Source organism: Chrysemys picta, chromosome 18, assembly GCF_011386835.1.
Source record: "Chrysemys picta bellii isolate R12L10 chromosome 18, ASM1138683v2, whole genome shotgun sequence".
Classification (NCBI taxonomy): Eukaryota; Metazoa; Chordata; order Testudines; family Emydidae; genus Chrysemys; species Chrysemys picta.
The window spans coordinates 1,307,225-1,334,473 of NC_088808.1; the positions used below are offsets into that span (position 1 = coordinate 1,307,225).

General features: G+C 45.7%; 1 protein-coding gene across 13 annotated transcripts in view; it reads left to right on the forward strand.

The window, feature by feature from the left end:
• NSMF (NMDA receptor synaptonuclear signaling and neuronal migration factor) overlaps positions 1-27,249 on the forward strand; it is a 96,833-nt gene that overhangs the window by 7,422 nt on the left and 62,162 nt on the right. For 8 of the 13 annotated variants that reach the window (XR_010593631.1, XR_010593632.1, XM_005292657.5 and 5 more), the window contains exons 1-2: positions 8,385-8,774; positions 26,084-26,145. Coding sequence is in view for 9 of the 13 variants with exons in the window: in XM_005292657.5 (XP_005292714.1) it covers positions 8,668-8,774; positions 26,084-26,145 (169 nt within the window). In the remaining 4 variants the exon portion in view is untranslated. Of the gene's footprint in view, positions 1-8,382; positions 8,775-26,083; positions 26,146-27,249 lie in introns of those variants that run through there. The other 5 variants (XM_065572356.1, XM_065572355.1, XM_065572354.1 and 2 more) reach the window with 5 other exon arrangements.

The window sequence follows — 27,249 nt, forward strand, 5'->3', positions numbered from 1 at the left end:
CTTTGATTTTGTAAAGCAGGAACCCTATGGGGCACAATTCTGTACAATGAGGGTGAGGTGTTGAGTTTTGTAAATAAGAACCGGAATGGGTGCTCCACATCCCTGTGTTCAGGAAGGAGTATGATGCTTTGGTATTATGTTGGGTTTTGTTTGCTTTTTTAACAGTGATGCCATGCTTCTGAATCATCTTTGTATGTTCCAGTGTGCGACTGGTAGGAAACAGGCCAGCGTGGTTCAGGCCTGCAGTTCTGTTGGTTTTGGTGTTTGTTTATCAGTGTTTTAAAGGAAGCAAAATATTAAAACACAGAGATAAATAACAGGCAGGTGGTTTTGCTTAAAAATTATTTTTAAATATCTTAAATATCTTCAAAATTGTCCAGTGAAGGCTCACTCGACCCTTCCTTTAAAAATCCTCAACGGTTCTTTTATAATCTCTTGCTTTGCTTGGCTGTATGTGTATTTCTATCATCTGCATCTGTGTTTGTCTGCATAACCTGAAGAAAGACTGACTATTCCTGCTCAGCTTCACCATAGCTATGCCATGCCTCAGCTATCGATTTGTTTCCAACAAAGAGAGGGAAATGTCTGGGAATCTAATCTCAACACAGATTGTTGAGTGTATACAATGTTTTAAAACCTGTCATCAGGGCCGGCTCCAGGCACCAGCTTCTCAAGCAGGTGCTTGGGGCAGCCGTTCCGGACAGGGGTGGCAGTTCCAGGTATTCGGCGGCAATTCGGCGGAGGGTCCGTCACTCCCGCTGAATTGCCGCCGCAGATCGCGATCGCGGCTTTATTTATTTATTTTTTTTTGGTTTTGGCTGCTTGGGGCGGCCAAAACCCTGGAGCCGGCCCTGCCTGTCATCAGGTAGTTAAACACAGAGAAAGGGAATAGTAAATAATATCTAAAAGGAAAAAAAGAGGTTTGTGATGCTGCATAGACCCCTAATCATCACAAGAGAAAGACCCACATAAAGAGAAAAGGCAAAGCAGAGCAATAATCGGGAGGAGCAGGAGTGGCTAGCTAGTGGCACTGATTTGCTCCAAATGTAACTCCATATGCAGCCCTCCATGGGGGTGGCCAGCATGGAACAAAGTGCTAAGGTGAAAGCTGTACTCCTGAGGGAATTCTGTGCCACTTCACAATGCAGAATTTTGCGGAAATTAACGTTGTGATGCAGAATTTCCTTCCCCCCACAGAAATTGGCTGCAGTGCTGTTAGCTGCCACTGAACCCGACAGAGCACAGTTTGCACATAGAAGATACTGCGGGGGGCGGGGGGGAGGGGGGAGCGGGAGCTAGAGGGTTCCTGACAGCTGCAGTTCCCAGCATGCCCTGAGGGAAGGAGAGGGTGGCATGCACGAAACTCCATGCAAGGCTGGGACCCAGCATGAGGCTGTTTCTTCCTCTGGATCCCTGGGCTCTGGGGGAAGGGGGTGCGGCTATCTGGGCCAGGGGGCTCCCACGGCTGGGATCTGGAGGGGAGGGAGTGTGGGTATCTGGGCAAGTGGGGGACCCATGGCTAGGCTCTGGGGGGGAGGAGGAAGGGTATCTGGGTCAGGGGGTCCCATGGGTGGGCTCTAGGGAGGAAGGGGTTGCGGGTATCTGGGCCGGGGGGCCCGTGGCTGGGCTTGGGGAGTGGGGGGAAGGAGGGAGTGCAGGTATTTGGACTGAGGGCCCCTGTGGCTGGGCTCTGGAGGGGAGAGGGTTGGGGTGTATTGGCTGGGATGGGCCCCGTGGCTGGGCTCTGAAGGAGAGGGGTTGTGCATGTCTGGCCACCCGGCTGGGCTCTGTGGGGGAAGAAGGCAGAGAAACAGGACTGGGTTGTCATAGGGTTGTTTTTAACTCTCTACTCTTGGGGGAATTTTTGTGTGTGTCTGTATTGTTACAGACATACTTGCTGACAGGTATTTTGAAATAAATTACCAAAATAATTGAAACCGGCATGATTATGTAGTGTTATTTTGACAAATAAAATTTGCAGAATTTTGCAAAATTTTAAAATATTGTGTGCAGAATTTTAATATTTTTGGCACAGAATGCCCCCACAAGTAAATCTCACCAGGGGTGAGATCAGAGAGACACACATGTCACACAGATGGGCTGAAACGTTGCCAAAAGCTTAACTAAAACAGTGACACTTAATGGTTAGCAAATTGGCTACAATTGGTTTTGTGGGTGCCCAGCATGTTGTCAAATCAAACCCATTTTTGTCTGTTAGATGGAGATAACAAAATTTACCCATGCAACACAGCTTGAGGGTGTGAGAATTAATGATAGATATTGTTTGTAAAGAGCCTTCAGAAATGTAGATGATATAACGATTCATAGAACTTAAGGCCAGAAGGAACTTTTCTGATAATTTAATCTGATCTGCCGGAGGCCATGGGATTTCACCCAGAAATTCCTGCAATGGAGGGAAATATTCTTCCCTAGTATGTAAGTGACTACTACTGAACTAGCTCATAGAAATATGCTGCAGAAGGGCATAATATCGATTTATTTACATCACCAAGACTTGAAGCCATTACTGCCTATAGGTAAATTCATGTGCAGAAGCTGATATTTTTCTGAAAATTCATGAATTACAACCTGGGGTAAAGGGCTGCCTTTTCCTTCAAGTGAAATAAATGTTTTCATGGCAATAATTATTGATTTTGTAGAGAAATTTTGCAGTTTTTGCAACAAAATGGCCATTTTACAGGAGAAAAATGCTGAAGTGGTTTCCCATCATTGAGCCTGATGTTCCTCACAGTTACAGTGGAGTAAAGAGAGAGCAACTCCATTAAGACCAGCAGAGTTTCACCAGTGTAAAACCAGTGGGAGTGAATGGAGAATCAGATTAGTTGCATGGAGAAACTGCCATTAATTTGTATGAAGAATTTCAGGCAGGAATGGAAAATGATTTGCCTTTTAGTGGCCAGATAAACAGGTGATGTTTTTAACTAGTGATCATGTATTCTTTTCTTTATTATTGTGTCCTAATAATGCAAATTACAGAAAAATGTGCATACCCCAAGGAGTTTATCTTGTAGGTGTGTGAGGGGTGTGGACTGGGGAATATGGAGAGCAGGAGGTCCTGGGTTAGCAGTTTGGATGGCAATTAGAATCTCTCTGCATTGATTTCATATTGTTAGGGTTTGAGTGTGTCTCTCTCTGCCCCAACACAACTAGGGTGACCAGATGTCCCAATTTTTATAGGGACAGTCCCGATATTTGGAGCTTTTTCTTATATAGGCACCCATTACCCCCCAACTCCTGTCCTGATTTTTCACACTTGCTGTCTGGTCACCCTAAACACAACAAAGAGTTCAAACCCACTGGGGCAGATTCTGTCCCCAGCTGAGACCCCTTTATGCTACTATGGGGCCAGAAGAGCTCCCTGATATAGGCATCCCTACGCTGTCTCCAGGCCCGGCTTTAGCAAGTGCGGGACCCGATTCCTGGGGCTTGTACTCACCAGGCGGCGCTCCCAGTCTTCAGCGGCACTTCGGATTGCCGGCCAGGGGAGGTGGGCCACAAGGCTTGCCGCGCTCCGGCTGGGGGAGCGGGGCTGGGGGCTCTGGCTGGGGTCGTGGGGCTGCCGCGCTCCAGCTGAAGCTCCAGCCAGGAGAGCGGGGCCGCGGGCTTGCGGCGCTCTGGCCGGGGTCATGGAGCTGAGGAGCGGGGCCTCAGGGCTTGCCGCACTCCAGCTGGCGCTCTGGCCAGGGGAGCTGGGCCACCGAAGACCCTGAAGCGGACCGCCGGCGGGATGAATAAAAAAAATTAAAAGGCGCCTAAGGCGCAGGGCCCGATTCCAGGGAATCGGGCGAATCGGCCTAAAGCCGGCTCTGGCTGTCTCACATACACAGGACCCTGAGTGTTTGGCGGTATAAAGGAGTGCTGGGGGAGTGGCTGAGGTGGCATGGAACAGTCAAAGAGTGGCTGTGAGGAAGCCACCATTAGCTCAGCCCCTTGTCCAGGAAAGCCCCACACACTTCCTGTTGAGATGCTGGGAGCCCTTAGCTGTCACTGAACTTAACTGGAGTTGAGAGCACTCAATGCTTTGCAAGGCCAGCCCTTGGGGTATGTCTACACTGCAAAAAAGAAAAAGAAAGTTAACTTGAGTTAAAATAGTAATGAAGACACAAAACTCCATTTTTAAATTTGGGTTAGCAGCTCAGGTCACAGCCTAAAGCTAACCCCAGTTAAGAACACACCTTTGCAAGTGCACTTCACTTCATTGGAAGTGGTGGTGTGACTGTAGTGCAGGCACACGTATCTGTGCTAGCATGGGTCCCAACAGTAGTGTAGATAAACGTGGTAGCATGGGCTTCAGCCGGTCCCCCACATCAGATAGCTTGAGAAGCACTGAGCTAGCTCACATCATCCCTTGCAGAGCATTAGGAGTAAGGTGGTTGGAGGCTGGCATGGGGTAGGTGCAGCTTGCTACTGTGGAAGTCACAGGGCTAAGGCGAATTCCCCAGTGGGACTGAGTAGGTGCAGCTGTGGAAAGGGGCAGCAGTATAGGTTAGAATATTAATGATATTTCAGTGGGCTTGTTTGTGAAAATACCTTGTGCTCAGGCTGTAGCTCCCTCACCTCCTTCTCCTCAAGGCTTCTAGCCTAGCAGCTGGATCTCAGGACTGAGTGTTGATTTGGATGGCCCACTCTGACTGGGAATTGCAGGTTGGGAAAAGGCTGGCTAGGGAGACCTGTTCCCAGGCAGCAGCCAGACCCTCTGCTCTGCAGTGCTGTAAAGGCTACTTTGATTTGGGGATGACTTCAGCATGGCTTTAAAAAGGGGATTGTTTGCAAATAAGGAATGAATTTAACACCCCGACCTGTGAACGAAGCACTCGCTGGGCACAGCTCTTACCAGTTTCAAAAGCCCTGCACACAGAGATAAACACAAGGCAAGAGCTGGGGGCAGATTTCACAGCTGGCCCCTGGCTTTCTAATGGGCTGATTGAAACCCCCTGCTCCAGCCACCCAGAGCCAAGTCCCAGCCATCTCCCCCTCCCAGGGCTGCAGCAACAAAGAACGTGGCCCCCTCCGAACATATGTCCGGGAGGGGCCCCTTACAATGCAGAAACTGGAATGCGGTATTTATTTTATACAATATACAGGGTTCATATTATGTGTACACAGGCCTACAGTGTACATGTATTCCGTATTTATGCAAAGCGCTTCTTTCGAGCCTTGTTCTCCGCAAATTAGTTAATCAATGCATCATAGTCCAGAGATCTGGCAATCTTTATTTCGATTGAGATAACTGCAAGCGCCGAAAGCCTGTCATCTGTCATGGTTGAGCGCAGGAAATTCTTGATCAGTTTCATTCTGCTGAAGCTCCTTTCAGCAGCAGCGACAGTAACTGGTGTGGTCAGAAGAATTCTGATGCAAATGCAAAGATTCGGATATATCTCCTGAAGGCTGTTCTTGTATATGTACGTTAAAAAATTGTTTGCCGTGACAAGTCCTCTCTCTTTCTCGATGACATAAATAAAACGATTCAATTCCATTATGAGTTCGTTGGCATCAATGTCTCCCATTTTTCTTTCAAAATTTTTGCTGTGATTCTCCAGTTCATTTTCTCTGTGACACTGCTTCAGGCTGTTAGCGTTGTACAGAAATCCAAACAACTTATACCACTCCACGAGTTGGTCAAATCGCGACAAAACAGAAGATATGGCCTGATCAGTGAGAACAAGAAAGAACTGCGATTTGAATTTTTCTTCGGCAGAAAGACGACTCAAATCATCAGCACATTCGTAATCAAACATTCTCTTCTTATGTCGCACCCTGGTTTCTGGAAACACCTGATCAATACCCATATGCTCTGCTATTTCACGTGCATTTGTGACCACAGAGATATATCCTGTATTTCGATAGTCTTCCAAAAACTTCTCTGTAGCACCGACTTCTGCCTGCGGTACGTCAATTGACACATCTGGTGACTGAATTAATTTGCTGGTTTTATTGACATGAAATAGTATATCGCACCACGTGTACACAGTCAGAACAAAAGGCCATGTGGTAAGGGTCTAAAAGCGCACCGGCTTCTGTTGCTGTATTGCCATCTTTCTTTTCGAGCGCATATTCTCGCAAAGATGACAAAGCATTGCACAATTCTTCAAGGTGATAACGCAATGGCTTCACAGCATCAATTCTCGACTCCCAATGAGTTTCCAATAACCCTTTAACAGATATTGGCATATGTTCTTGAAGTATATCCCAACGTGAAGGTGAAGAAGAAAAGATAACGTATATTCTGTTAATCAGACTGAAAAAGTCAATGGCATATTTCGATGACTTTGCCGCGTCTGAGATCACAAGATTCCAAGTGTGAGCTCCACATGGTACATACAAGGCACGGTCATTTATTTCTAGCATGCGGGCTTGAACTCCTTTATTCTTTCCTCTCATATTTGCGCCGTTATCATAAGCTTGGCCTCTCATGTCAGCAATGTCTATTCCTAAATTGTTTGCCTTTTCAAGAAACGCTTCCAATAAGCCCTCGCCAGTTGTATCATGAACATTAAGAAAACCAACAAACGCTTCACGAATATTGACACCATCTTCACCGTTGCATTCAACAAAGCGTAACACCATGGACAGCTGTTCTTCATGTGACACATCGGGAGTACAGTCCAAAATAACTGAATAATATTTTGCTTTTTTAAGCTGCGCTATGTTGGCCTCTTGAATGTTACTGGCAACAAGTTGAATCAGCTCGTTTTGGATCTGGACTGAGGTACTGAACATGTGTCTCTGCCTTCTTAATCCTCTATAAAAGTTCGCTGAGGACAGTATCATACTTTGCAAGCAATTCAAACAGTCCCAAAAAGTTGCCATTCGAAGGATCACCGAGCTTTTCATTACTTCCTCGAAATGCCAAGTTTCTTTCGGACAAGAAAATAACGACATCAACCATGCGTTTGACAACATTTCTCCAGAAATCTCTTTCTTTCAGAAAAGCCTGCAATTCGAGTTGGTCAAAAGATGTACGGTTTACTATGCCTGACCGAAGGTCAAACCATTTCACCATACAGTCTTGATGACCTTTGCCTGTTTCATGCTGCTGAAGTCTTTTTGACAGTGCTTTCCAAGCAGATGTTCCACAACGTAGCGGTATGTTGCCAGTGCCAAATAATTTACAACAAAAACAAAAAATGGCATCTTTCTGAACTGAGTACATTAACCATGAACGTCTTATTTTTTCGCCATTTGCCATGGTTCGATAGAAATGAGTACTTGTGAACCTCCATCTTTCCTCGTTAAATGGAAATTCGTAACTTTCATTCTACTGCGGTGAGCCACATGCAACAATGTCACACACTTGCCTGTCCGATATTATAGACGGCCAATCTCCTGGATCATCAGTCAGTGGTTCAGATTCAGATACTTCTTTCCCGGCAGCAGCTGGAATATCTGTCACAGTTTGTTTGGTAGAACAACTGGCTTCACCTTCGACCTCACTTGAAGCACTTCTGGATATTTCTGGATACGATTCGTCGCTGCTAGCGCTGTCCGTTTCATGTGCCTGTACCTGTACGTTGGATTGCAGCGCAAAATACGTTGACAACTTTGGAATTTTCTCAAGTTCCTTCTCGGCATCTTTTGCTGCCTTTCGTTTACTAGCTCCGCTCTTATACGTTCTCTTAGACATCACAAAGCACACTTCTGCGTTGGAAACGAATCGTTTCAAACGATAAAAAATTAAACAACTAAATTAATAACATTTATCCGCCGACTGCCATTATGAACGCAAATACACATTCTTTGAATGGGTCCAACTAAAATTCGAAACTGACCGACAGACAACTGATGTAGCCAATAGCATTATGACGTATCATAATGACTTCACGGTTTTGTCAGTAAAACCGACATGGATTGTGCAATAGCGTCAATAAATGTCACTTACCTAGTTATACCTTATATATTTTTTGCCACTTTTAGGGGCCCCCTTCCTTGCGGGGCCCCCTCCGGTTGGAGGATAGGGAGGGCGCTCGCTATGCCTCTGCCCCCCCCCCACGTGAGCAGCCTTTAAGAGTGCTGGCTTCGGAGGAACTGCCCCAGCCCTGTCCCGAGGCACCTGGGCCCGGGTCAGGGTGCACACAGCTGATGCACGCGTTGTGAAGTGACACAAGCGAGGGCTGAGGTTGCTGGAGCAGATGCATTTTGCCTGCGCTGCCCCTAGCCGGCGGCCTCGGTTTCGTTGAGTCGCATCCTTTTCTCCTCGCGCTGGTTTTGCAGCTTTCACTCCTCGCTGCTGAGCGCCCCTTTCCCTGGAGACGAGCCCCCTTCTCCCCTCCTTCACATGCCTTCCATGATGTCAGCACGGCGGGGAGGGGAAGGGAGGGGGGGAGCTTCCTTAAACCTCCCATTACCCAGCCTCCTGCAGCCATCAATGAGAAGGCAGCAAACGGGGAAACAGGCAACGGCTTTTACAAGCAAGAGCCGGGTCTATTGTGCGTCTCCTTCAGCCTGCCAGGAGATGAATGGCAGGAGGCAATACAGATCTTGTGCCATGGCAGGGCTTGGCCCCTTGAATGCCAAGCTGGGATCCTGAGTACACATGGCTCAGCGACAGGAGGAATAAAGCAGCAGATCGGGGCATACTGCAGGACTTCTTGCCGTCTCTTTGTTATCGCTATTTCCCCTCAGCGTTATGGGCAGAGGTTTTGTGCAATGAATGTTGCCTCCAAAGCTTTTCTCCGAGCGAATATGGGCACAGCTGTATCCAAAAGGAAGACTCTGAGGAATGATGCTATGTCTTCTGTAGCAGCGAAAGTTAGGTGAGTGATCACCTCTGTCTAGACAAGTTTATAGCAAGGGTGGGATAAAAATAACTACCCAAGAAGATTCTGGCAATGCTGGGAAGAAAACAATGCCTTGCTCAACGAAATGCCAATTCAATGTGATACCTGGGGTGTGCAGTCTAACTGGGCTAACTGCATTACACATGTCAGCATAGAAGCAATCTGGGCATTTGCAGAGGGCAGGGTGTGTGTGTGAGGGGGCATAATGAGACTCAATATTGCAGGTGTTTGCATTTGTCTCCTCTCTTTCTTTCCGGTGAAATTCACCAGGCGAGTAGTGCTCGAACATGCAAACATTTTAGATGCCTCATTGTTTTTCCAGACAAGGTAATATCTCTGCAAAGCAAACTAAACTGACAAGACAATCAGGCTGGTTTGTGTGGGTGAGGAGAGAATAAGATGCTGGTTTCCTTGCTCCCTTTAACTTAGGCTGACCTGCAGGCTCCAGTGGAGAATACTGCTTATTTATTTTTAGCTTTATTCTGGCTTTCCGGTGGGTTTAAATAGCAAATGACATGAGGTGTAAGGAACCATCTGCTTAGCGGGAGGCCTGTCAAAAAAAATCACTCATGGGGAATAACACAAACAAATCTCAAGTAATTAATGGCATTGATTTGCAATCAGGAAATCACATTTGGGATATGAACTTTACATATATAATGACATAACTTTTTGTGTTCCTCAGAAACACCCTGTGGGGGCAAAATCTCACTGTCCCTTTGGTTACTGTATGTGTGAGTGAGCACCTCAGGACTAATAAACAGTGCAGTTCATGCTGCATTTATTATGAGTGCATTAAGCTAATAGAAATAATCTCTCTCTCTCAACAGTCCTTCTGTAGGTAATGTAACTAATGGCTAGTTAGAGTAGGAACATTGTTCAGTAGAAACTACATTGTACCTCTGCATTCTAGAAATGCTGAGATATACATGCCATATACGTATGGCTAATATTTGAAAAATGTCTAATATATGATAAATATTTGCTTATCCTGTACAAAACAGAAAGTTCACTCCTAAATGTCTGACATGCATGATCATACCATGCAATTCTCTCAAGTGTGGTATAACTGTTTTCAAATTAACAACCTTCAAAGAGTTAATTCATCTGTGAAGGTTCTACCCAGGGCATATTCCCCAGTTCTGCTAGCATCAATTGGTATTGCTCATTATGCCCTCTGCCAAATGCCAGCCCCACTGAGGCAGGGGTTTAATGCTTTAATGAGCTAGTCATCAGAGTGGATCCTTTCAATCCTTGTAAATGGCAAATACTTTGAATTTGCCTAGTTTGATTTGCATCTGAATGTCTGACCACACAGCTGGTGGTAGCTTTCTCAGTGAGGTGATCTCCTGTAATAAAAAAGCCATCCTGTGAAAAGTCAAACCTACCAAATATCCCCATTTATTGGAATGTCTCATTTTACCCTTTTACCCTTTGAAAGGTTTTCTTTTCTTAGTACTTGGTCCATGCTATAGAATTTGGGTGTATATTGCCCATTCCTGTTACCTTTTAATATGGTAAAACTTATGAGGAAAGATTAATAAAACTGGGAATTTTCAGCTTGGAAAAGAGACGACTAAGAGAGATACAATACAGGGCTATAAAATCATGACTGGTGTGGAGAAAGTAAATAAGGAAATATTATTTACTCCTCCTCATAACACAAGAACTCGGAGTCGCCAAATGAAATGAATAAGCCGCATATTTAAAAAAAACAAAAGGAAGTATTTCTTCACACAATGCATAGTCAACCTGTGGAACTCCTTGCCAGATGATGTCGTGAAGGCCAAAATAGGGTTCAAAAAAGTCTAGATAAGTTCATGGAGGATAGGTTCATCAATGACTATTAACCAGGATGGACAGGGAGAGCCTCTGTTTGCCAGAAGCTGGGAATGGGCAACAGGGGATGGATCACTTGATGATTACCTGTTCTGTTCATCCCCTCTGAAGCATCTGGCCTTGGCCACTGTCAGAAGACAGGATACTTTGGTTTGACCCAGTGTGGCCGTTCTTATGGCTCCTGGGAGATCCTGAAAAACTTCTCTGTTGCTTGATGGGACTTGGGATTTTTTTTTTTTAATATAGATGAGCTTCACATCTTAAACTGACTGTGGAATATTGGCCATGAAGATGGCAGAGAGCTGGCTCCATCCCTGCTGTGTGGCAAACACAGCTGCAGCCCTCTAAAGATATTTTCCTTTTGCTTCTTAGTGGCTGCTGGGCTGATATTATATGGACAATCATAGAGGGAATAGGTCCATTAGTAGCACTGGCTGCTTCCCCAGTCTTAGCCGTTCACTGCTAAGCAGATTGGAGGAAGTGAACTTTTCATATGAACCCAGGGGGAGGCTCTTTTTGCTAGAAAAAATTATAGCCGAGTTCTCTGTAGAGCTCAGTCGATGCTGCACTGACAAATGGACTTAAAGCAACTTGTCACTCTGAAGCTCTAAGGCACAACATTAAATCCCAATGATGGTAATAGTGGGGTAAGAAGAGAGGAAGTGATGTAGTTAGAAATGGACATGCAGAAGGCAATATAGTTCAGATTATTTTTAGGGCTGTCAAGCAATTAAAAAAATTAATTGTGATTAATCACGCGATTAAAAAAATTAATCACGATTAATCTCACTGTTAAACAATAATAGAATACCATTTATTTAAATATTTTGGATGTTTTCTACATTTTCAAATAGATTGATTTCAATTACAACACAGAATAAAAAGTGTACAGTTCTCACTTTATATTTTTGATTACAAATATTTGCACTGTAAAAAACAAAAGAAATAGTATTTTTCAGTTCACCTCATACAAGTACTGTAGTGCAATCTCTTTATCATGAAAGTTGAACTTACAAATGTAGAATTATGTACAAAAAATAACTGCATTCAAATGTAAAACTTTAGAGCCTACAAGTCCACCCAGTCCTACTTCTTGTTCAGCCAATTCCTCAGACAAACAAGTTTGGTTACAATTTGCAGGAGATAATGCTGCCTGTTTCTTGTTTGCAATGTCACCTGAAAGTAAGACCAGGTGTTTGCATGGCACTTTTTGTAGCTGGCATCGCAAGATATTTACATGCCAGATGTGTTAAAGATTCATATGTCCCTTCATGCTTCAACCACCATTCCAGAGGACATGCTTCCTTGCTGATGAGGGTTCTGCTCGATAACGATCCAAAGCAGAGTGGACTGACGCATGTTCATTTTCATCATCTGAATCAGAGGCCAGTAAAAAGTTGATTTTCTTTGTTGGTGGTTCAGGTTCTGTAGTTTCCGCATCCGAGTGTTGCTCTTTTAAGACTTCCGAAAGCAGGCTCCATCCCTTGTCCCTCTCAGATTTTTGGAAGGCTTTTCAGATTCTTAAACCTTAGGTCGAATGCTGTAGCTATCTTTAGAAATCTCACATTGGTACCTTCTTTGCATTTTGTCAAATCTGCTGTGAAAGTGTTCTTTAAATGAACAACATGTGCTGGGTCATCATTCGAGACCGCTATAACATGAAATATATGGCACAATGCAGGTAAAACAGAACAGGAGACATAAAATTCTCCAAGTCTTTCAGTCACAAATTTAATAAATGCATTATTTTTTTAATGAGCATCATCAGCATGGAAGCATTTCCTCTGGAATGGTGGTTGAAGCATGAAGGGGCATATGGATGTTTAGCATATCTGGCATGTAAATACCTTGCCATGGAAGCATTTCCTCTGGAATGGTGGTTGAAGCATGAAGGGGCATATGGATGTTTAGCATATCTGGCATGTAAATACCTTGCCATGTGAACTCCTGTTCTCACTTTCAGGTGACATTGTAACTAAGAAGCAGGCAGAGGTATCTCCCATAAATGTAAACAAACTTGTTTGTCTTAGCGATTGACAGAACAAGAAGTAGGACTGAGTGGACTTGTAGGCTCTAAAGTTTTACATTGTTTTGTTTTTGAGTGCAGTTATTGGGAGAAAAAAAATCTGTTTGAAAGTTACACTTTCTCGATAAATAGATTGCACTACAGTTCTTGTATGAGGTGAACTAAAATACTATTTCTTTATAATTTTTACAGTGCAAATATTTGTAATAAAAATAATAATATAAAGAGAGCACTGTACACTTTGTATTCTGTGTTGTAAAAGAAATCAGTATATCTGGAAAATGTAGAAAAACATCCAAAATATTTAATACATTTCAGTTGGTATTCTATTGTTTAACAATGTGATTAATCGCAATTAATTTTTTTAGTTAATCGCATGAGTTAACTATGATTAATCGACAGCCCTAAATATTTTAGTTTATAAAGAAATCTGTCCATCAAAGCTTTCAATGCAGCTTCTGGAATGTCTGCCCACAACATGAGGCTAAAATGCACAGTGAGTAGTTTTTAAATATACATATTCTATAAAGAAGATGAAATTCTCTTCAGCATATGACAGCCCTGTGAGTTTAGCAAGAGGACAGAAGCTGGAGTGTAGATGTTTTAATGTGAAAAATACAACTTTGGTCCAATGGGATTAGAAAGAAATTCTATTGTGGGCCAGAAGAATTCAGATGATGGCATGGATTTTTGACAGATGGCTAATGCTGGGTGTATGGGAATCATTTTGGGGTGCTACTGTTTGTGACTTCATATCTGGAGGAGATAGGTGTTACCCAAATAATACAAATACCGTGGAATCCAGGATTGGGCCAAGAGACTCTTGCTTACTTTGGCATCTGCTATACAGGTATGACAAGATGCTGTGGTGATTCTTATGTAGGAACTTTTAGATGCCCCTTAATCGGTTCCAGTTCACATGCTGGGATCAGGAAGCATAGCTGCGTGGGCCTGTTCTGGGTGTTCAGCCAGTCAGGTCACAGCTCTGGCTGTTCCTAGCTATGGCCTGTGGACCCCCCATACTGCAGAGACGCCAAACTGAAGGGGAGGGAAGGCAGAAAACCTCCTGACAACCCCCCTGCAGAATTCTCCCTGAACTGTTTTTTGGGGGGGGGGCATGTTCTGTGTGGCAGTGGTGCTGCCCCCAAATCCTATGGAACTGAACACCAATAGCCAGGGTCCTCCATTCCTCTGCCCTGGTTCTGTGGTTCTCTGACAGTGTGACAAGGGTTTCCATGGCAAGTGCTGCCCCCTGGATTTCTGCAGCATGGAGGGGGCAAGGAAGTGAAAATTCAGCTCTGTTTCATTTCATGCTGCCACCTTTTCCACAGGGCTTTTAGGGGAGGATGATGCTTGGTTCGCCAGCTCCATCCTTGGCCCTTCTCCATTGGCCCCTGCCCATACCCTCTTTATCTAGGGAGAGGGCTCTGCAGGGCAGGAGATGGGCCCCAGTAGTGGATTGCACTATCCTCCACACAAAGAGAAGAAGACTCTCCATGCGGGCCTCCAGTCCCCTGTGATTTTATGTAGGCAGCCCAGGGACCATACTCTGCCCTCAGGAGGGAGATGCTCTGTGACTGTGTCACTGTAGCTGCTGAGCGGCTTCCCTTTAAGGTTTCACCTGAGGTGCGGCAGACATTTTTACTTAGAACAATTTCTAGTAGACAGCTTTTCTTCCATGTGAGATACATGAATATATCACCCTCAGGGGCGGTTCTAGCTTTTTTGCCGCCCCAAGCCCGGCAGGCAGGCTGCCTTCGGCGGCATGCCTGCAGGAGGTCCGCCGGTCCCATGGCTTCGGCATACCCACTGCCGAAACCGCTGAACCAGCGGACCTCCCGCAGGCATGCCGCTGAAGGCTGCCTGACTGCCGCCCTCGCAGGGACCGGCAGGGCGCCCCCCGCGGCTTGGCGCCCCAGGCACGCGCTTGGCGCGCTGGTGCCTGGAGCTGCTGCTGATGACCCTATTACTGAGCAGGGTACAGAATTTGTTTACTGTTGTGTGACAAGCACGATAATATGGTCTCAGCAACAGGTCTGAAATCCCTCGAACCGTAAATTCAAATCCCATCAGGTTTGAGTCAGCCCTTCAGCTTTCCCAGGTGGATTCATTAACTTCCAAGCAGTTTACTGCAAGTTGTCTCTTTCAAACAAGTCTTTAAAAACCAAGGCCCTATCTGCTCTTCATGGACATTACCAATACCTTGATAAGAACAAGTGATTGCCCTGACATTCTTGGTCAACATTACCTCCTCTTCTGATGTAGTTATAGTATAAAGTGTAATGATCAGGTGCAATCTCCACTCCAGAAGTGGCTGCAATTCAATGTTGCATTGCTCATACTTATAACGTATGAAAGATCCTGTATAAGTGTAAGAGGGGTAGCCGTGTTAATCTGGATCTGTAAAAGCAGCAAAGAGTCCTGTGGCACCTTATAGACTAACAGACGTATTGGAGCATGAGCTTTTGTGGTATTCACCCACGAAAGCTCATGCTGCAATACATCTGTTAGTCTATAAGGTGCCACAGGACTCTTTGCTGCTTGTATAAGTGTAAAATAGCATCATTATTATATTGCTTTATTCCTTGTTAGAGCAATAAGTGGGAATGAAGTCTTCCCATGCTGTGTACAAATGAACAGAATGGAGGGATTTATGTTGCATGGCAGGTAGCCTCATATGATTATTCTTTGGGTGGACGTATAGGATGGCTTTCATGCACAACTCTTGTGTCCCTCCCTTGTTATATAGCAGACCTGTTTCGGTTGCTGTTGTGCTGCAAGTGAAGTCTTTACAATATACCAGCTTCTGCTAGGGTTCATGGATCTCATGATGTTTTGTTACAATTTTAGTGGGAAAATGTGTGTCAATTTTATGAGCTTATAGCATAATACATGTGACCATCCCTTTGCTTCTTCTACACAGCTGCTGGCATGCACACAGGATACCCTCTCCCTGCTCAAGACCCCTTTTATGAGGTTACATGAGATACAATATCCTATAGTATAAAGTCCTTCCAGATTCACCATATTGTACAGCATGCCAGCTTCTTGCCACCTACTGAACCTGTCTAAATCTCCTATATTGCTTTGAAAATGTCAATGTCTCTTTTAAAGAGCTGAGCCCAGTGCTGGTACCTATGATAACAAATAGCTGCAATAAGGAATCTGTTTTAACCAGCCAAAGGAAGCAGTGATAGACTTTGTATGTGTTCTCCTTGTCAATCTAGGCTAGGTGGAGGAAAATCTAAAGGCGTACGTTGCTCTTGGACATTAATAGTACCCTGGTTACGCCTTCTGACACCTCTGAGTTGGGGCAACATGTTTAGGCTCTTTGCAGTCACGTTATTTACCTGAGGCAAGTTTTCTCTTTTCATGCTTGACAGTTAAATGAATATCCCTTGCTCACTGGGCTCCAAGGTGTCAACCACTGTGAACGGTTTTCTGTCCAGGTCATGGATAATTTTGGTGGGTTTTGAACCACATTTGCTGAGTTCATAGTGGCAGAATTGAGGGGTGGGGGAAATGGGGCAAACATAGAATATTAGGGTTGGAAGGGACCTCAGGAGGTCATCTAGTCCAACCCCCTAATCAAAGCAGGGCCAATCCCCAGACAGATTTTACCCCAGATCCCTAAATGGCCCCCTCAAGGACTGAACTCACAACCCTTGGTTTAGCAGGCCAATGCTCAAACCACTGAGCTATCCCTACCCCCCCCCCCCATAAGATATATTAATAAATGTTGCTAATAAAGCTTTATTGATTTTTGGTTTGAATTACAAAATTAGAGCATGATGAGAACACAGTAGCTGCCATATGATTGGTTTTAGTAAAACATTCAGTAGTATCTTATGAAATTGTTATGATTTCCAATTGGATTAGGTAGGAAAACTGCCATGTAGAATTGCGCATTGGTCACAGACTCTAAATAAAGAAAGGGTCATGGTAAACTGCAGTGCATAGGCGTGCACGTGGGGTGTGCCGGGTGTGCCCAGGCAAACCATAATGCAGGGGTGGGCAAACTACGGCCAGGATCCGGCCCCTTGGGGCTTTGGATCCGGCCCGCAGGACTTGCCCCGCGTGGGGCCGCAGGCCACACGCCGCTCTCAGAAGCGGCTGGCACCACGTCCCTGGGGCCCCGGGGGTCGGGGGCAGAGGGCTCTTTGCGTTCCTCTAGGCACCGCCCCCTGCAGCTCCCATTGGCCTGGAACGGGGAACCGCGGCCAATGGGAGCTTCGGGGGAGGTACCTGGAGGCGTGGCAAAAGCAGCGCGTGGAGCCCTGTGCCCCTCCCCCGCTCCCCCAGGGGCTGTGCAGGGACGTGATGAGCGGTGGGGTGTGAGGCCAGAGTAGGCAGCCAGGGAGTGCGTCGCTACCACTCCGAGCCACTTTAGGTAAGCGGCGCTGGGCTGGAGCCCGAACCCCTCCTGCACCCAGCCCCCCAACCTCCTGTCCTGAGCCCCCTGCTGCACCCCTGCTGCACCCCAACCCCCTGCCCTGAGCCCCCTTCCTGCACCCCTCCTGCACCCCAATTCCCTGCCCCAAGGTCCCTGCCTGCACTTCGCACTCCAACCCCCTGTCCGGGGCCCCCTGCTGCACCTTGCATCCCCATGCACCCCAACTCCCTGCCCTAAGCCCCCTGCCTGCACTCCGCACCCCTCCTGCACCCCAATCCCCTTCTCTGAGTCCCCTAATACACTCCGCACCCCTCCTCTGCCCCAATCCCTTGCCCTGAGCCCGTTCCTGCACACCGCACCCCCTCCCACATCCTGCACTCCCTCCCGCACCCCAACCCCTTGCCCTGGCCCTGCATACAATTTCCTCACCCCGATGTGGCCCTCAGCCCAAAAAGTTTGCCCGCCCCCTGCCCTAATGTCTCAAAAAAGTGGCTTTTTGTTTTAATTTAATCGCATGATACGCTCTTTTAGTTTTAAAGTATGGATTGTTGTATTATGCAATAAGCGCCGAATTGCATAATATAGATGTTGTAGAAATGTATAGAAAGCCCACGTTCGCTCGCATCATGCATCCCCACTACTGCGGCGCCACATTACCATTGCTCCTCCCCTCCTCTTCCAACTACTATTCTAGAAAATTCTTTGATCTATATAAGTGGCCGCGTCAGGCGTGCCCAGTGCAGTGTCTACAGTGTTTGTAATTTTGTAGCATGTACTCTACTGAAATAGCATAACAAGCCCGTGGCTTTACGTTTTAATTCAATCGTATGATACCCCCTTTTAATTTTGAAATATGGATCGGTTCGTTGTTAAGATAAGAAAAGGAGCAGACAAACTGAATTATAATGAATGTGCTGACAGTAGTGCAAATACCTCGGTTAAGAACTTACATGAAGATAATGCCGCCACCAGTTCCAGTGCGTGCGATAAACTGAGTAATGACCAACAGAAACAGACTTTGTCTCTTAGGGTATGTCTACACTTACCTCCGGGTCCGGCGGCAGGCAATCAATGTTCTGGGATCGATTTATCGCGTCTGGTCTAGACGCGATAAATTGATCCCGGATCGATCCCGGAAGTGCTCGCCGTCGACGCCGGTACTCCAGCTCGGCGAGAGGAGTACGCGGCATCGACGGGGGAGCCTCCCTGCCACGTCTGGACCCGTGGTAAGTTCGGACTAAGGTACTTCGAATTCAGCTACATTATTCACGTAGCTGAATTTGCGTACCTTAGTCCGAAGTGGGGGGTTAGTGTGGACCAGGCCTTAGTTCAGGTCAGTGTAGTTCCTATTCAAAGCAATCAAACATTCCATCTGATGACCCGGTCTGTGATATGCCAAAAAATAGATTAGAACGCCAGTTTCAATTATCTAGAGGTCCTTATCAGCCTATATTGAGCATGTTTCCTAGAAGTAAAATAGGGAATAAACAAAGAAGTTTTCAGTCTGATTGGTATGAAAAGTATAGGTGGTTAGAATATAGCCCATAAAAGGTCGCAGCATTTTGCTTTTACTGCCGTTTCTTCTCCTCTAATGATGCAGCAAACAAAGGTCACACTGATCCAGCATTGATTGATAAGGGATTCAGAAACTGGCATAGGGCTAATGAATGTTTTAAAAACCACCAACTGTCAAAATCTCATGTGTTGAGCTGTTCTTCATGGTCAAGTTTTAATGAAGGGAAACCTATTGATGTATTGTTGGATGAGGGCAAGCAGGCTTATCTGTCTAAACAAGAAGAATGGTGCCATAACTGAAGTGTAATAGAGCGACTGATTGACATTGTTCTGTGTTTGGCAAAAGGTGGGAGACCATTCAGGGGTCACAATGAGAAAGCTGACAGTTTTGAGAGAGGTTTATTTCTAAATCTTGTCAATATGCTCCAAAAAAATGATCCTGTAATGGCAAAGCATGTGCAACAATCTCCTCGAAACGCTACCTATCTGAGTAATCGCATCCAAAATGATTTAATTGTGGCCTTGCACAACGTTGTGCAACAAAAGATTGTGTCTTCGCTAAATGGAAAAATGGTCTCGATAATTGCCGACAACACTACTGACTGTGGACACCATGAACAGATGTCCATTGTGGTGAGGTATTTTGACAATGAAAAACCTAGTCCAGTTGAACATTTTGTGTCTGTTCAGAGACTATTAACAGTTGATGCTCAGTCTATTTTTGACCAGTTAAATGACATCCTTGGCATTCTTAAAATTGATTGGTCATCAGTGATGTCTGTCTGTTTTGATGGCGCATCTACTATGTCTGGATGTACTGCGGGAGTTCAAATGAAATATAAAGAAAGAAACAGTGAAATACTCTATGTACACTGCTATGCACATTGTTTGAACATCATCCTAGTAGATGCATGCACTTCAAGTAAACAAAACAGAACTGTCTTTCTTTTTTTGGTGTTATTCAGACTCTTTATGCCTTCATGAAGGGGAGTCCTGTGCGACATGCAGTAATTGAGAAGATTTCACAAGAAGTAGGATCCCAGTTGAAGACTTTGAAGTCACTATCAAACACAAGATGGCATGCAGAGCAGAAGCAGTGGCTGCTGTAAAACAAAACTACTCCATCATTTTATAAGCTTTACAAGAGATTATTGAAACAACTCGCCTTGCTGATGCTAAAATAAAAGCCAGAGGTCTTATCCATGAACTAAATTCATTCAAGTTCATCTTTGGCCTTCACATGATGCACCCTATTCTCCAGATGGTGGTAAAAGTGAGTAAGGCTCTTCAAGCTCCAGATCTCAACTTACTTACTGCAATGACAGGGGTGAAAAGCTTGCGTAACTCTTTGGCTGCGATGAGAAGTGGCCCAGAATATTTTCAGTCTGTTTTCAATGACAGTGTGAAAATGTGTGTAGAGAATGATATATCGATTCCCCCAGTTAAGAAGAGAAAAACGTCCACTCGTATTGATGACGCGTTTGAGTCCCAGCATCACTTTGATACAAAAGAGGAGCAGGAAAGAATAACTTAATTTTACCCACTCCTAGACTCAGTGATTACCGGCATTGACCAGTGATTTGAACAGGAGATTTGTAAAATTGTGACTGCAAACGGAAAACTGCTGAACTTAGACACTGGTAGGGACGATATGAGAATCATTGGCAACAAATTTAAAGTGTCCTTGGATGAGTTGGAAGCTGAAGTCGGATTGCTTCGGGGTTATGACGGATCTGTTCCTAAAGGTAGCACTACGAACACCACCAGAGAGTGGCTTGATTGGCTGAAGGAATCGGATCGGTCTTCCATGTTCCAGGCCTTTTACAAATCTATTCAGTGCTTTGCAGTCTTACCTGTTACAAGCTGTTCATGTGAAAGAGCCTTTTTGAAACTAACACATGTAAAAAACAAACTAAGAAGTACAATGTCCCAACAGCGCCTCGACTCACTCATGGTTTTGTACACTGAACAGGAATTGGCTTCGTCAGTTACTTACAATGATGTGATTGAGGAATTTAAGTCCATAACACCTGGTGAGCGATGTCTAGTTCCTTGACTGTGCCAGGACTTTCAGTTCACCCTGCTTGTTTCCCAGGCTTCTTGCATTAGTGTAGAGGCACTTAAGATAACTTGCTGAGCAAGACGATCAGCAAGTTATCTTAAGTGCCTCTACACTAATGCAAGAAGCCTGGGAAACAAGCAGGGTGAACTGGACGTCCTGGCACAGTCAAGGAACTATGATGTGATTGGAATAACAGAGACTTGGTGGGATAACTCGCATGACTGGAGTACTGTCATGGATGGATATAAACTGTTCAGGAAGAACAGGCGGGGCAGAAAAGGTGCGGGAGTTGCATTGTATGGAAGAGAGGAGTATGACTGCTCAGAGCTCCGGTATGAAACTGCAGAAAAACCTGAGAGTCTCTGGATTAAGTTTAGAAGTGTGAGCAACAAGGGTGATGTCGTGGTGGGAGTCTGCTATAGACCACCAGACCAGGGGGATGAGGTGGACGAGGCTTTCTTCCAGCAACTAACAGAAGTTACTAGATCACAGGCCCTGGTTCTCATGGGAGACTTTAATCACCCTGACATTTGCTGGGAGAGCAATACGGCGGTGCAAAGACAATCCAGGAAGTTTTTGGAAAATGTAGGGGACAATTTCCTGGTGCAAGTGCTGGAGGAACCAACTAGGGGCAGAGCTCTTCTAGACCTGCTGCTCACAAACAGGGAAGAATTAGTAGGGGAAGCAAAAGTGAATGGGAACCTGGGAGGCAGTGACCATGAGATGGTCGAGTTCAGGATCCTGACACGAGGAAGAAAGGAGAGCAGCAGAATACGGACCCTGGACTTCAGAAAAGTAGACTTTGACTCCCTCAGGGAACTGATGGGCAGGATCCCCTGGGAGAATAACATGAGGGGGAAAGGAGTCCAGGAGAGCTGGCTGTATTTTAAAGAATCCTTATTGAGGTTACAGGAACCTCCAGGAACAAACCATCCCGATGTGTAGAAAGAATAGCAAATATGGTAGGCGACCAGCTTGGCTTAACAGGGGAAATCCTTGCTGATCTTAAATGCAAAAAAGAAGCTTACAAGAAGTGGAAGATTGGACAAATGACCAGGGAGGAGTATAAAAATATTGCTCAGGCATGCAGGAGTGAAATCAGGAAGGCCAAATCACAATTGGAGTTGCAGCTAGCAAGGGAAGTTAAGAGTAACAAGAAGGGTTTCTTCAGATATGTTAGCAACAAGAAGAAAGTCAAGGAAAGTGTGGGCCCCTTACTGAATGAGGGAGGCAACCTAGTGACAGAGGATGTGGAAAGAGCTAATGTACTCAATGATTTTTTTGCCTCTGTCTTCACAAACAAGGTCAGCTCCCAGACTGCTGCACTGCGCAGCACAGCCCTCTGTGGAGAAAGAAGTGGTTCGGGACTATTTAGAAAAACTGGACGAGCACAAGTCCATGGGGCCGGATGCGCTGCATCCGAGGGTGCTAAAGGAGTTGGCGGATGTGATTGCAGAGCCATTGGCCATTATCTTTGAAAACTCATGGCGATCGGGGGAGGTCCCGGATGACTGGAAAAAGGCTAATGTAGTGCCCATCTTTAAAAAGAGGAAGAAGGAGGATCCGGGGAACTACAGGCCAGTCAGCCTCACCTCAGTCCCTGGAAAAATCATGGAGCAGGTCCTCAAGGAATCAATTCTGAAGCACTTAGAGGAGAGGAAAGTGATCAGGAACAGTCAGCATGGATTCACCAAGGGCAAGTCATGCCTGACTAACCTAATTGCCTTCTATGAGGAGATAACTGGCTCTGTGGATGAGGTGAAAGCAGTGGATGTGTTATTCCTTGACTTTAGCAAAGCTTTTGATACAGTCTCCCACAGTATTCTTGCCAGCAAGTTAAAGAAGTATGGGCTCAATGAATGGACTGTAAGGTGGATAGAAAGCTGGCTAGATCGTCGGGCTCAATGGGTAGGGCTCAACGGCTCCATGTCTAGTTGGCAGCCGGTATCAAGTGGAGTGCCCCAAGGGTCGGTCCTGGGGCCGATTTTGTTCAATATCTTCAGTAATGATCTGGAGGATGGTATGAACTGCACTCTCAGCAAGTTTGCAGATGTCACTAAACTAAAATTGGAAAGAGTCCAGCGGAGGGCAACAAAAATGATTAGGGGGCTGGAGCACATGACTTATGAGAAGAGGCTGAGGGAACTGGGATTGTTTAGTCTGCAGAAGAGAAGGATGAGGGGGGATTTGATAGCTGCTTTCAACTACCTGAAAGGGGGTTCCAAAGAAGATGGATCTAGACTATTCTCAGTGGTAGCAGACGACAGAACAAGGAGTAATGGTCTCAAGTTGCAATGGGGGAGGTCCAGGTTGGATATTAGGAAAAACTTTTTCACTAGGAGGGTAGTGAAGCACTGGAATGGGTTACCTACAGAGGTGGTGGAATCTCCTTCCTTAGAGGTTTTTAAGGTCAGGCTTGACAAAGCCCTGGCTGGGATGATTTAGTTGGGAATTGGTCCTGCCTTGAGCAGGGAGTTGGACTAGATGACCTCCTGAGGTCCCTTCCCTGATATTCTATGATTCATTCTCTAGGACAGGAAGATGAAGAAACCTTAATCTGTTTTGATCAATTTGGGTTAGCTCATTATCTGGTTAAAGATCATGAAAATTGACTGTATCTGTGTATATGCCTGGTTATCACTACAGCAAAAAATTGTTATTTTGTGTTGTATTTTTTAAGTAAAGTTTAGTTGTTAATTTAAAAAAAAATAAGTTTAGTTAAGTTTTAGTTTCTTTTGTTTGTTTGATGAATAAAAATAATGTCCTTTATGATTGAGTGTTCAATAAATGTTCGCCGTCTGGGTGCACACCCTAATGAAATCTGCTGTGCACGCCAATGCTGCAGAGTATTGAGGAGTGGGCTGCCTGCTGCAGAGCCGGGAAGTAGGTCTGGTCTAATTTAACTTCCCAATTAAGGTTCTGAAGGAGGGCGTACCTAGTGCAGCAGTGGCATTTGCAGATGGTGCTAAACTGGAATAGCTGTGAAAACTGGTGAGGGTAGAGAAATAACACAAAGGGTTTGGCATAGAGAGATTAGACATAAGGACAGCTACATGAGATGGAGCTTGGCAAAGTGCAAGCTAATACACCTGGGGGAAATATCTGAGACTCTGAGTCCATGAGAAGGGATTGGATACCAGAAAGCAGGAATGCAGGAGACCAAAGGGTTAGTGTGGACAGCAAATTAGACAGGAATTTGCAATGGAATTGGCTGCAATGTATTCATATAAATGGCTGAATATTGTATTGACTGGGAAAAGGCTAATGTAGTGCCCATTGTATTGATATTGTTCTAGTCTCACTGGTTGATAAGCACTGCCATGGCAGCGTTTTAACGTTGCTGCCCCGTTTGCCCCCCCAGGCCACCGATGGGGGGGGAGGGGCAAAAGGGACAGCTGCTCTGGGGCCCAAAGGGACAGCTGCCCTGGGGCCCGACGAGCTAAGAGGGCCTGGGGCTCCTGGCTACCGCCGCCACTACTGCAGCAGCAGCCGGAGCCCCGGGCCCTTCTCAATCGCTGCCGGAGCCCTGGGTGCCACGGGCCGGGCAGCGCAGAAGGGCTGGCTGGGGGAGGCTGACCCCCCAACCCCACACCCCTTCCTGGGTCCCGGAGCTGGCCCCCATACTGGTAAGCCTTTTATGTGACTTTCACCCTTGCCCTGAGGCATGGGTCAGTCACATTAACAGCCCCTGCATCCTCCTAAGTTTTCAAGCTAGACAAATTCAGATGGGAAATCAGGCATAATTTTTTAACAGTCAGAGTAATTAACCACTGGAACCACGTACCAAGGGTTGTGGTGGATTCTCCATCACTAACCATTTTTAAATCCAGGCTGGATGTCTTTCTAAAAGATCTACTCTAGGAACACTTCTGGGGCAGATCTCTGGCCTGTGCTATACTGGAGGTCAGCCCAGATGATCACAATAGTCCCTTCAGCCTTGAAATCTAGGAGTGTCCCAAGTGCAAGGGTGGCTTCCTGCTGGTGTCCCTTGGAGTGCTACCCTGACAATGGGGTGGGGTTCTAGCTCTGCCCCTCCCCCCCCCCACTGTAACGAAGGCAAAGGGGAGAGAGCATTCTGCACTCTCCTAAGGGGTGCTGCAGTGGGTGCTCTGCTGTGTACTTGGGAGCTCAGGGAGGCACAGGAGGGGAGCATTACCCCCAAAACAAGCCTGTCTCAAGGGAACATCCAGTCTTTGGACTAGACAAGTGTGTGGGATGGATGACCGTATCAAAGCCTTAGCACACTACATTTGCTATCTGTAGCTAAGCAGAGAACAAAGCTCTGCTGCTTTCACAGGTGGAATCAGCTCTCCAGCTCAATACATTTTGCATCCTGCAAAGTCCTGGGGAAATCAGATCACTTCCCTTCTTTATTGCTTTGATAGTCTCCATTCCCAGTGTAATATTGTTTGCGGCTCACAAACGGGCCTTCCATTCTTACCTATGCCAGGCACACTTGTGAATACACCCTGGGGAGATAGTGTATATGTGCAGCGAGGAAAACCCCTGACTGCGTGGATGAAGGGCTGTTGCACTGTCCTGTCATCAAGTGGCAGAATAGAAGGGAAGTCAGGAGCTGAGAGTAAGTGTAAATTTGAGCACAAGTGCTGTTGCTTTCACAAGCAGACTCTCATGGCAGCAACTGCAGCTTCACCTTGAGAGACAGAGGCTTACTCTGAGGTCAAGCACCTCCGATGGAGAAAGATAACAAAAGTGCTCTAGCAGAGAGAGAGGAGAGAGAGCTGTCCCCATTGCAGCTCACCTTCCTACTGTGCTACCTACTTGTTGTAAATGTAATTATTGTCATGAGCTTGTTTATTTTATTGGTCCTAATTACCTCTTAAACAATCCTGTTCAGTAGCACCAGAGGAAGTGTAATGGGTGCCCCATAGCTTTGGGTAAGGTGAATGGATGGCTATTCATATTGTAGGAGCTGGAGCTGCTAACATGTTGGAACATAAAGAAAAAGGACCAGAAGATTGGTTGGGACTGGAATATAGAGGCTCTCTCCACTAGGCTACCAGTCTGAATTTGACCCAAGCCAAGCTGGTAGCTGTTACCATCTCAGGGCCATTCGGCAGCTCTCGGAAATGAGGCAGTGCAGCCCAGTTCCCAGTGTTTCAAAGTCATAAGAAACAAGACCATATTGTACAACAGTTGGTCCCCTTGTTTGCAGTCTCACCAGAGGCCAAAGACTGAACAAACCATGGAGCTGCACTTCCATCTCGCTCCTAGAGATGTTCCAGACCGATACAAGTTGAGGCACCCCTAGCCATCATAGTATACTTGTGTTGGCATCAGCTGAAAGTAGAGGGAGGAACAAGGAGACTTTTGGGAAATAGCACTCATTAAAATGCTCTTTGTGATCGCAAATAGCTGTTCCTACACTAACCTTTACTCCTCTCTTTTTGTATCTGCCGCTGTGTGTTCCCTGGCATTTGGACTTTCAGGGCAGCAAGGGCTTTTGGAGAGTATCTTTCACAAAACCACCCTGAGGGCAGAAATGGCTCAGGTAAGAGAAATCTTGTGTGACCTTTATACTGATGTGTGGATGGTGCTCGTGTGTCATAGTGGACTTTATACCAGATGCCCTATTCTTATAAAGAGTCAGCATGGGGTGTCAGCATCTGAGAGGGGAGGGCCCAACCCCTTGGAGCCCATTATTAAAGCACTTTAGAAGAAAAGGCTGAGATAATCTACACATGGTGAGTTGGGGGTATAAGTTCTGTTCATAGAGGACAAGTGCCATATCACAAAACCATCATGACAGCTGGCCTCCCTTGAAGGAAGTCTCAGCAGGGAGGATAAAGTCTGAAATGCACAAGGAGACTGAGCTGGCACCTCATGCTTAGGCCTTGTCTTCACTTGGAGAAAAGGTCTGTTTTAATGTGTTAAAAACCTAGTGCAGGCAAGGCAAGTTGTAGTGTTAACCCATAGTCGTTGGTTGAGATAAGCTCTAGGCTCGCTCCTAGGGTTTACCTTCACCAACGTGTTAAAATTACAGTTACCTTGTCTCTATTAGGATTTTAGCATGTTAGATAATGTGTTAAAATAAAAACACACTTGTGTAGTGTAGACACCCCTAGAAGTGGTCCCTTGTAAGCATGTAGGTGGGTGTGGCTCTCCGTCGCTGTCTTTCTCCGAGGGAGGCCATGCCCCTTTGCTACATCCCCACAGATCAGTGTTGAGGCATTTTGATGGGAGAAGCGTGCCCGGCTGCTCCCTTTGGTGTCCCTATTCTGTAGAGAAAGACAAGAGGCTCCAAAGCTGTCGATACAAAACATTTCACTAGCAGTGCAGCCACTAAAACCCTCATGAAAACATCAGGCTCCTCCACAGGGGAGGAAGTTATTTAATAGGATGTAAAACCTAGCATTTGCAATTTGGGGCCTCAGCAACACAGCTGACATTTTGCATGTGTGGGGAAATATCTTTTGCCCCAAATGTATAAAATAATATGTCAGCTTTTGCCAGACAGCCAGATAACTCCCTGCTTAGTCAGTGCTGACAACCTACAGAATTGGTCTGTCTGCTGAAGAATGTTGATTTAAAACAATGCCCCTCCTGCTATATATTCTCTTCCCCATTCACAGAGTGTGATGTCCCTTTGCATTTG